Source organism: Dipodomys ordii, unplaced genomic scaffold (assembly GCF_000151885.1).
Source record: "Dipodomys ordii isolate 6190 unplaced genomic scaffold, Dord_2.0 Scaffold8, whole genome shotgun sequence".
Taxonomy (NCBI): Eukaryota; Metazoa; Chordata; class Mammalia; order Rodentia; family Heteromyidae; genus Dipodomys; species Dipodomys ordii.
In genome coordinates this window covers 9,503,043-9,516,490 of record NW_012267224.1, presented here as the reverse complement: position 1 = coordinate 9,516,490, position 13,448 = coordinate 9,503,043, and the positions used below count along the sequence as shown (strand labels likewise).

At 37.4% G+C, this 13,448-nt stretch overlaps 1 protein-coding gene across 1 annotated transcript in view; it reads left to right on the top strand.

Moving 5' to 3' along the window:
- The window catches only part of Dhx15 (DEAH (Asp-Glu-Ala-His) box helicase 15), a 45,035-nt gene that overhangs the window by 652 nt on the left and 30,935 nt on the right, over positions 1 to 13,448 (top strand). Inside the window, exons 2-3 of the mRNA XM_013009006.1 lie at positions 6,041 to 6,476; positions 10,598 to 10,791. Coding sequence (XP_012864460.1) covers positions 6,041 to 6,476; positions 10,598 to 10,791 — 630 coding nt within the window. The remainder of the gene's footprint in view (positions 1 to 6,040; positions 6,477 to 10,597; positions 10,792 to 13,448) is intronic.

Sequence of the window (13,448 nt, the reverse complement as noted above, 5' to 3'; positions counted from 1 at the left end):
GGGTGGGGGGGTGGCGTCTGGGCGCTGGGGAAGGGGCGAGCGCGCGGGTCCTGGGGCAGGCCCGCATGGGGTGTCGGGGGCTGGGGGGGACCCGCGAGGCCGGCGGCCGGGGGAGTTCGTGGTGGGTGGAGGGACTGTGGCGGGCCTGCTGGGAGGAAGGAAAACGTGGGGTGTACCTCGTGGGTGGATGATGGGTGGGTAGAGGGACGGATTCTGGTTTGGGAGCCGTCGAGTTTCACGTTTGGCGGGAGAGAGCGAGCCCGGGCCCATTCAAGGACTTGATGAGGAGATGGGAAGACAAAACTTCCGCTCTCTGCCTCCTCTCCCGCCATCTCCCTTTTTATTTCCTGCTCGGGCCCAAAACTGGTGGCTTGGGCATCCCTGGGGTAGGAGTGGGCAGGCAGCACCTCCCCCTTTTTTCTTTTTTCCTTTCCCACGATTTCTCCTCCTTTCCTTCCTAAGTTACTTTTGAAATCCAAAAGATAGTGACGGTACTTGGTGCACCATTTAAAGAATGCGTTCCCCGGCCTTCGTGGGTCCATGAAGTACTTGTATTTGTGTTTCTCTTGGAAAACACACTCATAGTCTTGGTTATTTGAAATATCCTTGGCCTTTTAGCATCTTTAAGATGCTTAAAAACAAAAAGAGTGTGGTTATTGTTTGTGGCGAAGTCTAGTAGGCCCTGCTGAGGTTTCCAAGTTCCTGTGCAGGCTCGTGGTGTTCGTTTACTTTTCTCTAGCCTTTCCCTAAGCATGCAGAGGCATTCAGTATTTTACTTAAGCAGTGTGTCAGAGTAGTCTTATCCAGTGTACGTTTTACATACAGTGATTTCTTAGGTATTTAAAACCAGAAGCTTCACCACCGTGAGAAGTGTGTGTTTGGGACACCGATTAGTATCGACATCTTGGTAACTTCTGTGAAGTTTTGTTCACTACCATTTTGAGGAGGTTGATTCTTAGGAATCTAGGATATGAAATAAATACCAAGTTTGGATGTACTTTTTGATGCCTTTCACATTTTAATTTTGTGTGTTTTTAAAGCTTACAATACTAGACATTGTGTAATGAAGTAACACCATAAAACAAGCCTCTAAGGCTGTTCAAAACAAAAGGCATAAGATGGTAGTGCTTGTGAGCTCTTTACAGATCCTTACCTTGGAGCTTCAACCTTCAAGAGAGTCTCCTCTGCTCCACTCACAGAATGAGACATGGAGAGCAGAGTTAAGAGGTTTTGGGCAAGCACATAGTTCTTAGTAGGGTCTAGAAGATTACTTCTCATTTTCATGATAAAAGTACTGTGTGATGCTGTAGTTTTAATGACATTATATTAATCATGGGTTTGTAAAGAGAAGGAAGACTTGGTTCTTCATTCTTCTGAACCAAAAAGTGCTTGTTTTTTGGCTAGCTATACAACTGATTTATGAGGTCAGATTGGAAAAAAGGTATATTGGGATAGAATTGATTGTATTTCTACATTTGTACACTATTTAAAATGCATTCCTTGACATTAATGGGTTCATCATAATGTATTTGTGGCTTTTGACATTCTTTTGGAAAGCATAAACCCTTGATAAAAATAACACTGTTTTGGGTCTGTGATGATACTATGATGACTGGGTGTTAGCTTGGTATTTGCCTGTCATTAATGGAGAGTTAATCTGTAGAATGTGCTTAAATTCTAGAGAAAATCTGAAGAGCAATTTTTTTGTACGTGTGTGTGCCTCTTCTGTGTCTTGAACTCAGGGCTTGGGTGCTGTCCCTGAGCTTTTGCTTTTTTTTTCTTGACCAGTCCTGGGGCTTGAACTCAGGGCCTCAGAACTGCCCCTGGGCTTCTTTTTGCTCAAGACTTGCACTGTGCTATGTGAGCCACAGGGCCACTTAGGGTTTTTTGCTGCTTGGTTGGAGATAAGATTCTCAAAAGGACTTACTGGCTGAGTTCAAACTATGATCCTCACAACCTCCTGAATAGCCAGATTACAGGCATGAGCCACCTATCCCTTGCCTGGAGAAGTGATTTTTACATTAGTTTATATCCTTTGACTTTTCTCATAGAACTGATTTTTTTCTTAAAAAAATTTTTTTTGTAAAGGTGATGTACTGAGGGGTTTTGTAAATAAGGTAATGAGTACAATTCTTTTTGAACAGGGGTAGCCTGGGTAGCCTTTCCCTCATTTTTTTTTTTCAAGAACTGATTTTTTTTTAACAATGGGCTTGGCAATATTTCTTAGTGCTTAAAGAGTTGCTTTTAAAGTCATTTGTTGACTAGCAAATGATCCTTTGTATTTTTTTTTAAATTTTCATCGTAAGCCTTGGGGTTGATTTTGTACTCTTCCATTTGAGCCAGACCTTTTTTGGTTATTATTATTATTACTAATGCTGCTTCCCTCCCTACTGATGGCTGTATTGGTTTGAGAGCATTTTAGGTTCATTGGTCTTATGAATTTGACTGTCAAAAATCTGGTGTCTTCTCCAGTAGTAACTAGGGGAGTAATTAGTAGGGACTTAATTCAGCAGGTAATTTCACACTCCTTACTGAGAAGGGATTGTTCCTGACTTAGATTTTTGGCGTGAGGTGGAAAAGTTATAGGTGTCTGCTATGTATTCAGACATCTTTTTCCTTTTTTTCATAAACCCACAGTCTTCAATATGAAATTACCAAATGACAGGAAATGTGAAATATGGAAGAAACTTTTTAAACTTAGAAACATTTTTATTTTACTGGTGATCTGGCTGTATTACTTCATTATAAGAGCTTTTTCTGTTAATTGAAAAGTAGACACATTAATATAATACAAATAGGGGATGTGCTGCATACCTGACACTATTCTACATGCTTTGTCACTTGAACACATTTTTACTATAATCCCTTGTAGTAGGTGAGGTTAAGTAACTTGCTCTAGTGGAACATAGAAATGTCCATACCCGAAGGTATTTAGAAGAAGGCAGTAGATTCTCTGAAACATTTCTCTGTATCTTTGGAGAACATTCTATGAACAGTTTTTGGTCCCTGATATTAATATTTAATTATAGGCAGTGAGATCTTACAATATATGTCAATGTGTGCTTTGACTTTTCTCTCAAGTGTTATTAGCTGTAGATATAAGTTATCCTTTTCATTGGTTGCATAGTTTCCGGTTATAAAAGATGCATAGTAACTCAAGTGCTGTCCTGCTTGTTGATACTTTAAGTGGTTTGTAGATGAAAATTATGGTGAACATTTAAAAATATACACATTGACATTTAACAAATGTGCTTAGATATTCATGAAAGTAAGATTACCTCTGTGTGTGGGGGGGCACGGGAGGTTATGTTTCATTAAAGTATTGATTGTGATGATGAATTTGCATCCTCACTAGTACTTCAGTGTCTATTCCATTTTTAGGGAGTTTTTCTATCTAATTTAAAAAATGATCACCAATATTTGTTAGGCATTTCCAGTATGCCAGGCCATATTTCAATCGCACAAAACTTTAATTACCACAGTTTACAGGTGAGGAACAAATACTGTGAGCAGCTTAAATGCTGAACTGGAATTGAACTGAGAAATAGAGCCATGTACTTGGTAACTGCCAGTGTTATGATAGTATGACTTAGGTGAAAGCAAAGTTTTGATGTTTTTAAAAAAGCATTACAGCTTAGTAAAATTTTAAGTTTGGCTTTTGTAATAGAGGTGCCTGTTTGAAAAAGAAAATATGCACAAATTTAAAGTTTTTCACTTGGTAAGGCTTATGTCTTTGTATTTTTGTGTTTTTGGCGGGGAGAGGGTAAAGCTGTGAATGAAGTGGATCCTTGAAATCTATTGTTAAGCATAGATTTTACCAAAGCAGAGCATTGGTCTAGTTTTCTTATCATACCTTGCTGTCCACATTTTATAACTGGAAAGGAAAGGTCCATCTCTTTTTAAGTGCCTGGTACTGTGCTGGAAATACTTGAGAAGTCCGTTAAACATTTTGGTCCATTCCATGATGAAGCAATGATTAGAAACAAACCCTTCTAATACCAGCTGTTGAGTGGTGGCTCTACCACTTAGGCCATGCCCTTCCACTCTTTTTGATTTGGTTGTTTTTAGTTTTTGCCCAGGCCAGCTAGGGCAAAAATACTTGTGCATGCCTCTCCGTATAGCTGAGATGACAAGTGCATGTCACTTACATCTAGTTTATTGGTTAAAACAGGGTTTTTCTAACTTGTCCCACCTCCCAGGCTAGCCTTGAACCTGATTATCTCCACTTTCAGGAAGATCATAGCTAGGATTGCAGGTGTGAACCTAGATTAGATATTTTAAGTATTATCTCTAGTTTAAGCCATTTGTAACCATAGTATTTCTTACTTTGCTAGGCATATTATTGCTTGCCATTTATACATTACTCCCCATTCACATTTTTGGGCAATAAAAGTGCTTATGCTTATTTGTGAGCACATTAGACTTAGAGTCACAATGAGAGAATAAAGAAAGCAGATGGTCGATAACATTCAAAAATAGTCTAGGAATTTCAACTTTTGAATTGTGAGACTTCGTTGTTTTATGTTTATTTATCTTTTAGCCTTTACCTTTGAGATTATATATTTGTATATATGTTTTGGGTAGGATGGCTGTCTTTATTCAGTTCTAGCTTTCATGTCATTTAATTCAGTGAACTTTATAAAATAAGGCTTTTCTCCCCTATAAAAATTTTAAGTAGGACAAACTCAGATAAGTTGGCTAGTTTACCATTTCTGTGGTAGGACTAGTCTAACTGAATGCTAGGTTTTGCATTTTAGCTGTATTTTGTGTGAATAGAGTTGTTTTTGCCTAGGTAAGATGTGTATACACCTACATGCACATTATGGAGAGTAAATGCTCTTCTTTACTCTTCTACTGATCCCTTCAGTCACAGGAAACAATTGAGAATAAGGAACAATGAATGACATAGGGACTGTCTTATGGCATGTTGGCTCACTGTTTTAGTTTGGATTCCAACATCTTGTTATGAGTTTGTCCAGAGTAAGAGTTGGTCTGGCATAAACTGGATTAGTAAAATGAATAAGCACAGATCATTATATTTCTCCTCCCTCCCTCCCTCCCTCCCTCCCTCCCTCCCTCCTTTTCTTTTTGGGGGAGTGGGGTCAGTCTGGGGCTTGAACTCTGGGCTTGGGCACTGTCCCTGTGCTCTTCAGCTGAAGGCTAGTGCTCTACTGCTTGAGCCACAGTGCCACTTCTGGTTTTCTAGTATTTTTTTGGAGATAGGAGTCTCATGGACTTTTCCTGCCCAGGCTGGCTTTGAACCGCGATCCTCAGATGTCAGTCTCTTGAGTAGCTAGGATTACAGGCATGAGCCACCAGTGCCCTGCAGATCATTATATTTCAGCTATCCGGTAACTTTCAGGTACATCTCAGGGCCATGCTACTTGTTGGATTTCCTAGCATAAGTCATCATTGTATTAGGGTTTATCTCTGGTAACTAGAAGTGGATACCAGAATTAGTATTCCTTAAAATTGGCTAATTTTTAGCTAAAAGAATTACCTGAAAAAAATTAACATTTTAGAAACATTTTAGTGAACAATGTTCAGTGAAACTTGTTTTTAAATTGGTTATATTGACTAAAAGTATGTGGCTGTTACTTTTAAGGTGAAAATGTAGTTAAAGCTAGGGAATAAAGTTTTTTATTTTCTTTTTCTTAAAAAGTTGTATATACTTTTGATACTATGTATAACATTAAACTGTTCTTCACTTAGCAGTATAACATGAAACTGCAAAAAAAATTTTCACAAAACTTTCTAGGAAAGATTGTGATGTCACCTTTACAATTTGACCTTTTTCTTACTTTATCCTCAGCCTCCTGACTTGCTAAAATAAGTCAGGCTTTTTATTTGTGTGAGGCTCAGTTCTTGTGTTGTCTTGTTAAAAGTTCTTGAAAGAGAATAAAGATGTTTATGATGGATTGTGGGCAATTGGTCATTATTTCAATCAGATAGCTACTGAAATTTATACTCTTTGACCATGCTACCATGAACATGGTTTTTTTTATAACTCAGACTCTGAATATAAAATTTTTATTTCTAGGAAAGATCGAGATCGTGACCGGGACCGTGAAGATCGTTCCAAAGATCGAGATCGAGAACGTGATAGAGGAGATAGAGAACGAGAGAGGGAGAAAGAAAAGGAGAAGGAGTTGCGAGCTTCAACTAATGCTATGCTTATCAGTGCTGGATTGCCACCTTTAAAAGCATCTCATTCAGCTCATTCAGCCCACTCAGCTCATTCAACACATTCTACACATTCTGCTCACTCAGCTCACACTGGACATGCAGGACACACATCACTGCCACAGTGCATTAATCCATTCACCAACTTACCCCATACCCCTCGATACTATGATATTCTAAAGAAACGTCTTCAACTCCCTGTATGGGAATACAAGGATAGGTTTACAGATATTCTTGTTAGACATCAGTCGTTTGTACTGGTTGGTGAGACTGGGTCTGGTAAAACAACACAGGTGAGTTATTGTGGAGTATGGTACATGTTTTTACTAATGTTAAAACTTACCACATGTTGTTTATTTGATCTGAGTGATCATTTCCATTGTTTGTTTTGTAGAACACCTTCAAGAATAGCTGCTGTGATGATTAGTACTTGCTGTAGACTTTCAGAGGGAGAATACTGTAGGGAGTCGTATACTCTCCAAGTCTTTTCAGGAAAATTGCAGTGCTTTTTTTCTCCAGTTTTGTTACCTTAAGCGTGGAGGTGATAATCTCCAACCCACTTTGACTCTGGGGTTTGGTGTATAATTAGGCATAAAGTTCCTGTTCTTGTGCTAGGTGGTGAGATCTGAACCACGTAGTGGTGGTTTTGTTTTGAAATAATTTGTTGAACTAGGTGAATATTAAGTAGTTCAAAAAGTAGAAGCTCTAAAAAGCTTACAGTAAAGCCTACTCATACCTCCATTTGGTTCTTCCCAACCCCCACTAAACAGTGTTGAAGATGACTTGTTCATAAGGCACCTAGAAATTTTCAAGTGCAGATATGGCATTTTTACTAGGCCCCTGTGAATAGACATCTGGGGTGTTTTTAAGGGTTTTATGGGAAAATATGTTACGTTGAGGCAAGGTATTGCTTGTAATAAATATAGCCAAATAGCCTTTTTTTTTTCCCCCACTGGAAACATTACAACTTAAGCATGTGCAGGAGGCTGTTAGATTATATTGCCAAACTTGAATTTTTACTAATCTGGTAGGTAAAAATGGTATTTCTGCAATTTTTTTGCTGAGTAATAACATCTTTTCATGTTTGAGCCTGAACCATTGGTAACTGTATACACACACACACACACACACACACACACACACACACACACGTATTTCTGCAATTTTTTTGCTGAGTAATAACATCTTTTCATGTTTGAGCCTGAACCATTGGTAATTGTATATACACACACACACACACACTCACACACACACACACATACACACATATTTTTTAATTTATTTTTTGATTACAGAAGTTGCCATTGTAGAAAGTTTGAGAAGTTGAGGAAAGTGTTGAAATGAATTTAATAATTGCCTATCTTAGTATGCAGAGATGGTAGTTAATACCTCTGTCAAAGGTACGTGGTTAGAATAGAGCATACTGTACAGAGAGTTGAGGATTTTTTGGGAGGGGGGTTCTCTGTAGTCCAGACCAGCTAGCCTTGAACTGAATCCTCTTGCCTCAGCCTCCCAAGTGCTGGGATCATAGGTACCAAGCTTAGGGTTTGTTTTTTCTTGTTGTTACTGTTTATTGGCGGGGGTGGGGAGACTGATGTGTAATGAATCAATTTGAGTATTTCATGGAGACATTTTGAAAACTATTTTATCAACTAAAGTAGGAAAAGTACCAGAACACTTAATGTAGATGTGAAATACAGAGAATGTTGGGTTTTTACTCACCTATTGGAATGACCACATATTTATGACTATAACTCTAAAACTGTCAATGTCACAGTATTTTAAATAATTATTTCAAATATGTTACCAGTTGAGTGTTAATAACATTTATTTTTAAAATTAAGTAAAGTCAGGTACTTGCTTTTTGTGTGTTACCACTCTTTTCTATAAATGTTCAGTGAGAGTAATCTTCACATTTTGCAGATGAGCAGAATGAGGCTTAGATGTATGAGAAACTTAACAGAGAGGTTGATGAGTTGTCCTTGGTTATGGATTTAGGTTGCCTCAGTATTATTAAAGTTTTGTCTGTATATAACTAAGTTTATATTTCATACAGCTGTTATATGATTCAGCCTTATTTCTCATTAGTTTATTAGCAGATCATATAGTGGAAAGTCGGAAAGTCTAATAAACTCAAAAGAAGAGGTTTGTTATTATTTTGATTAACACCAGCCCCAGTGACTCATGCCATAATTCTAGATACTTTGGAGGCTGAGAATGGAGTGAGAACTGGAGAATTGAGGTACCAGGATACCCTAGGCAGAACAAGTTTGCTTGTCATTTCAAGGATGTAAGAAGAGGCTGGGAAAACCAAGTCAGCCTGAGCAGAAAAGTCTACAAGGCATTGTCTCCACTGAGAGAGGCTGGATGTGGTGATGAGGTTTACTTGTAATAGTGAAGATAGGAAGCCTAAAGTAGTTGGATTGTGGCTCAGTCACTCTGTCCTAAACATAATGAGTGAAAAATAGGGCTGAAGGTATAGCTTGGCAGCTAACAAAGCACAAGACTTGAGTTCTAACCCCAGTACTTACAAAAAAAAGGACATCTTTTGTGGGGTACTTGAGATGTGATTACTTAAGATTGTAGGGCTTGAAGGGAAAAATCATACAGTTTGAAAAGTGAATTCAAATGATTTTTTTGGCATATGCTTATTAAAAACCTACTCAAATGTCAACCATAGTTTTGGTCATCTCTGTGCCAGTGAGAAAATGAGATCATCTAAATTAAATCTAAAGTAATAAGTAACTTTGACAGATCCACAGTAAAGGCATTTTGCATTACTCTGTGAGCACATGATAGGAGAAACTGAAGCTAGTTCAGCTAGGAATTGATGAAACATTTAGCAGATTTTCACTTTTCTAACTTAATGGATTCATTAGGTTGGCATGCTCAGTTAATTTCAGAGTATAAAGAAGTCCTAAAAGTTTGAGAACTGCTAAACTAACTATAGATATTTTGTTTTCAAAATAAGGGTGAGTTATCCATTTCACTAGAGTGAGCTTTAGGAAATTAATCTAGGAACATTGTATTAAGAATTCTGAATTTTAGGGGCTGGGAAGGTGGTTCAGTAGTAGAGTGCTTGCCTTGCATGCATGAGGCCCTGGGTTCCATTCCTCAGCACCACATAAGAAAAAAGAAAAAAGCCGGAAGTGGCACTCTGGCTCAAGTGGTAGAGTGCTAGCCTTGAGTTGAAGAGCTGAGGGATAGGGCCCAGGCCCAAAGTTCAGGCCCCACGATCGGACCCCCCTCCCCCCCCAAAAAAAAAATTCTGAATTTTAAATACATTTCATTTGCCACATAGTGTCCATTAAAATACATTGTGCTTTTGGAGGAGGATTGATGAAATGATGAAGCCTTACTAAAAAGCTGTAAACCATGATTTTTGTTAGTTTACAGAACGAGGGGGACAATGTTTTAGTGTACTGTTGGTTCATTTTAACCTTGTAAAGATATTTGTTCACAGAAAAGCAGTGGATTAGTTGTGCTTTCCATGGTTGGTAACAAGAGTTATCCCCATATTGCAGAGGTTACCTCACTTAAAATGTTGAGCAACCACTATTTTTTTACCAGATGTCATTGTTCAACTATTGTACCAAATAAACCATGTATTCTGGGGCATTGGAGCTTGAGAGGCTTTTGGAAGCTTTGATAGAAACAAATATGTGCCTTGTTGCACTAGATTCCTGTGTAATGTGTGATAGACATTTATATTTTTCTCATAGTTCTTTTCTGGTTGAGTGTCTGGTGTAGGACCCAAAGTGAGAGAATCCATAAGTGTCTCTACAATGGAACAGGGTGAATGTTACCACTACCAAGGCTTAGATTTTTACTTAGGTCCTGTTGAATCTGAAACAAAGTTCTATTGAATGTGAGCAGTTAGAAGTTGACTTTTTGGACGATAGCTAAATTGCCATTGGGAATACTATTTGTAGGAGGAAAAGGTAGTGGAATTTGGTTCTGTTAACCTTCAACCCAAATTTGAATTGAACCAAAGATACAGTTTCTAGCAGTTACAAAAAAATGAAATTACTTTAAAGCTACATTTTGTAATTGAAATTGTGTAGCAGTGTCAAAGACTTTATTAGGATATATTTAGAAATGGACATTTGTTAAGTATAATTTGTTGATAACTTGGATCCTTTTTTATTGCATAAAGAGAAGTGATCAGACATCATTGAGAACAGCCTCAGTAGACCCAGACCTTCTCCCCCTCCCCCCCAAAAAAGTCATTTCCTGAGTCAGTGTTAGATATAACACCTTGGTATACAGAGTCCAGATCTCAGTCTCATAAATATTTCTCCTTGTTTGCTTAATTGAATTTTGTTTTAAATTACTGAATGAGATGAAAAGTATTTTATGTTAAATATACATGATGCTTAGAGTAGAATAACTTAAATGTGATCTTACTCTGTAGATTCCTCAATGGTGTGTGGAATACATGCGATCATTACCAGGACCCAAGAGAGGAGTTGCCTGTACCCAACCCAGGAGAGTGGCTGCAATGAGTGTGGCTCAGAGAGTTGCTGATGAAATGGATGTAATGCTGGGCCAGGAAGTTGGTTACTCCATTCGATTTGAAGACTGCAGTAGTGCAAAAACCATTCTTAAGTAAGTATACTAAGTCTTTAAAAATGAATACTTTCTCTGATTGTAGCTTTCAGCTACTAGTTAAGTAAGAACTTAGATAGTAGAGGCTGAAATTACCCAAATTTAGAACAGAATAAGTCTGAAGCTCAAGGCTAGCACTGTACCAGTTGAGCCACAGTGCCACTTCTGGCTTTTTTCTGCTTATGTGGTGCTGAGGAATCGAGTCCAGGGCCTCAATGCATCCAAGGCAAACACTCTACCACTGAACCACCTTCCCAGCCCCCAGATGGCTTTTTCTTGTTAATAATTGTATATAGCTTCTTAGTATAGTTTTCGGATCAGATTAATTGGTGCTGGTTCTTAAAGTAGAATGTTACTGCTAGTGTAAATTATCAGGACCTCACTGTCTTAGTTCCTCTTTGTGGCCAGTATGAGCTGCTTTCTAACCTTTTCAACATTTCCTAGTATTTTTTATCTTCATCTTAACAGTTGTGTTCTGTATAAGTAGTGATGCACATTGCCTAATAGTCATTCTTCCAAAAAAATCTTGTTCTTGTTGCTCTGTATCTGTATAGGACATTGAACTTCTTTTATTTAATCTGTCATGATACAGTGTTCCTAAGGTTTTTCTATTTTGTTTTCTTTGATTTTTGTTTTTTGAGGTTTTTGGTGGTGGGGGAAGGTACTGAAAGAATATAGGCCTCCCTCTTTAAGGTCAGATGATCTGCCCCTTGAACCATACTCCTAGTCCTTAAGGCTATTTTACAAGACATTTTGGAAGTAAGTTATTATCTGGGTAATGACCCAATTCTTTGAATACAGATATATGTAGTGTAATAGGATAAATAAGTCTTCTGATTAGATTTTTGTAGAAGAGTAGTATGAATGAAGGTTCTTTAATCAAAACATCTAATGTGTCAGGTGTTTTCCTACTTGTTTGATACATATTGTTTAATTTGACCATCACATTTTAGTCTCATTTAGCAGCAGTTGTACTTCAAAATACTTCCATCAACTTATCTTTATGAGGCATATTTTTTGGCTTAAACCTTAGTTTTTATTGAATAAATCTTGAGATAATACCGCATTATTGATCACTTGTAATTACCATGTAATTAACAAAATAATTACAAGAAAATCGTATCTCATTTTTGTGCTACTTTAAAATGCAGATGATGTCAAGGACTTAAGAAAAACAAAGGAAAAATTTTACTTAGTAGCAATATATTTCTGACATTTGATTTATGATCACAGCATTTTTCTTGGTAAGTTACAGTTGAATAGAGACAGTTTGGAAACTGAGATGTGAGGAAGGTATGTGCATTATTGGAGAGAAGCGTGTGCATTATTGTTAGTAGGAAATAGAGGCCAGACTAAAAAGATGTATGCTCTTGAGAGATTTTGGTTCACTTAATAAGTGATGACAACATAAATGGATATGTTAGCCCAGAGCTAATGTATTTTGGGCATTGTGGTGATCTGGAGCAGTTCTCAGAAGCCATTACTAATAATTGTTGTTGTTAAACAATCGGGGTTAAGATAAGTTCATTAGTGTTGTTTCCAGAATTTACTCAAGTTAAAAATAAAACCTAGTGCTGTTTTTCAAATGAAATTGGTACTGGAGATTACCTTAAAAGAAAAAAGGAGTTTCAAATGTAAAGCTTTCCTATTTAATAAGAAGTAAGGGAGTGGTAATTTTAACTGATAGGAAGGCTTCATTAAGTGCAGTGTTTGGGATGCTTCTGTTATTTTGTATATTAAGATATATTGAGAAACTCAAATACTAAAAGTAAAGCTTTAACTTAAGATCATAGTGTATAGTAGGGCAAGAAGAAGGCATATAAGTGCCAACTTTTAGATATGAAAATAAAATGCTTATGTATGGATTGTATTGTTATGGGAACTTTTAATTTATACTGTGGAAGAATAGCAAAGTTTTAACTGATTGTTCTAATTGAAGGACTCAGAATTTAGCAGTTTGAATGTACTTTAGCAAATTAATGTATTTTAAAAGTAAGGGTGAAAAGGTAGTTTCGGTGTTTGGGATATCTGTGAATAAATTCTAGGTTTGGTATTGTGCCATTTCAAGTGCGAATTATGAAAAAATAAATCCACACCAATAAGGCAATTGAAGAACAGAACTGTCAGTAAAAGACAGGGATGTAAAGGAGAGGGTAATTGATGACATCCAACACATTTGCAGATTTTCAAAAGCAGTTTGTAGTTGAAGTTTAATAAATTTTAAGAATTTGCTCTTTTGGTTTTCTGAGAGATAATGAGTTTGAAGTAATACTTAGGAATTCAGTTAGCTGGGTGTATTTGTTAGGCAGTGCTAGATATGGTAATGTAAAGTATAGCCCTGGTCTTGACCCCCCCCCCCCAACCAACTAAAAACATAAATCTAACTCAAATTGAGATTACACATGTGAAACAGTATTTGGTTTATATGAAAGAAAACTTAAGAATTTAATTCAGGGAAAGTTAGAATTTAAGTAAATGCCTGAATTGAAGGCCCTAGGTAGAAGGATTGGAGTGCTGGGTTGCTGAATGAGAATGTTACAGGCAGATAGTTTTTCTTGTTCTTCTTCCTCCTCCTCCACCACCACCACCACCACCACTACTACTACTTCTGTCTCTTTTTCTTCTCCTCCTCCTCCTCCTCCTTTTCTTTCCTCTCC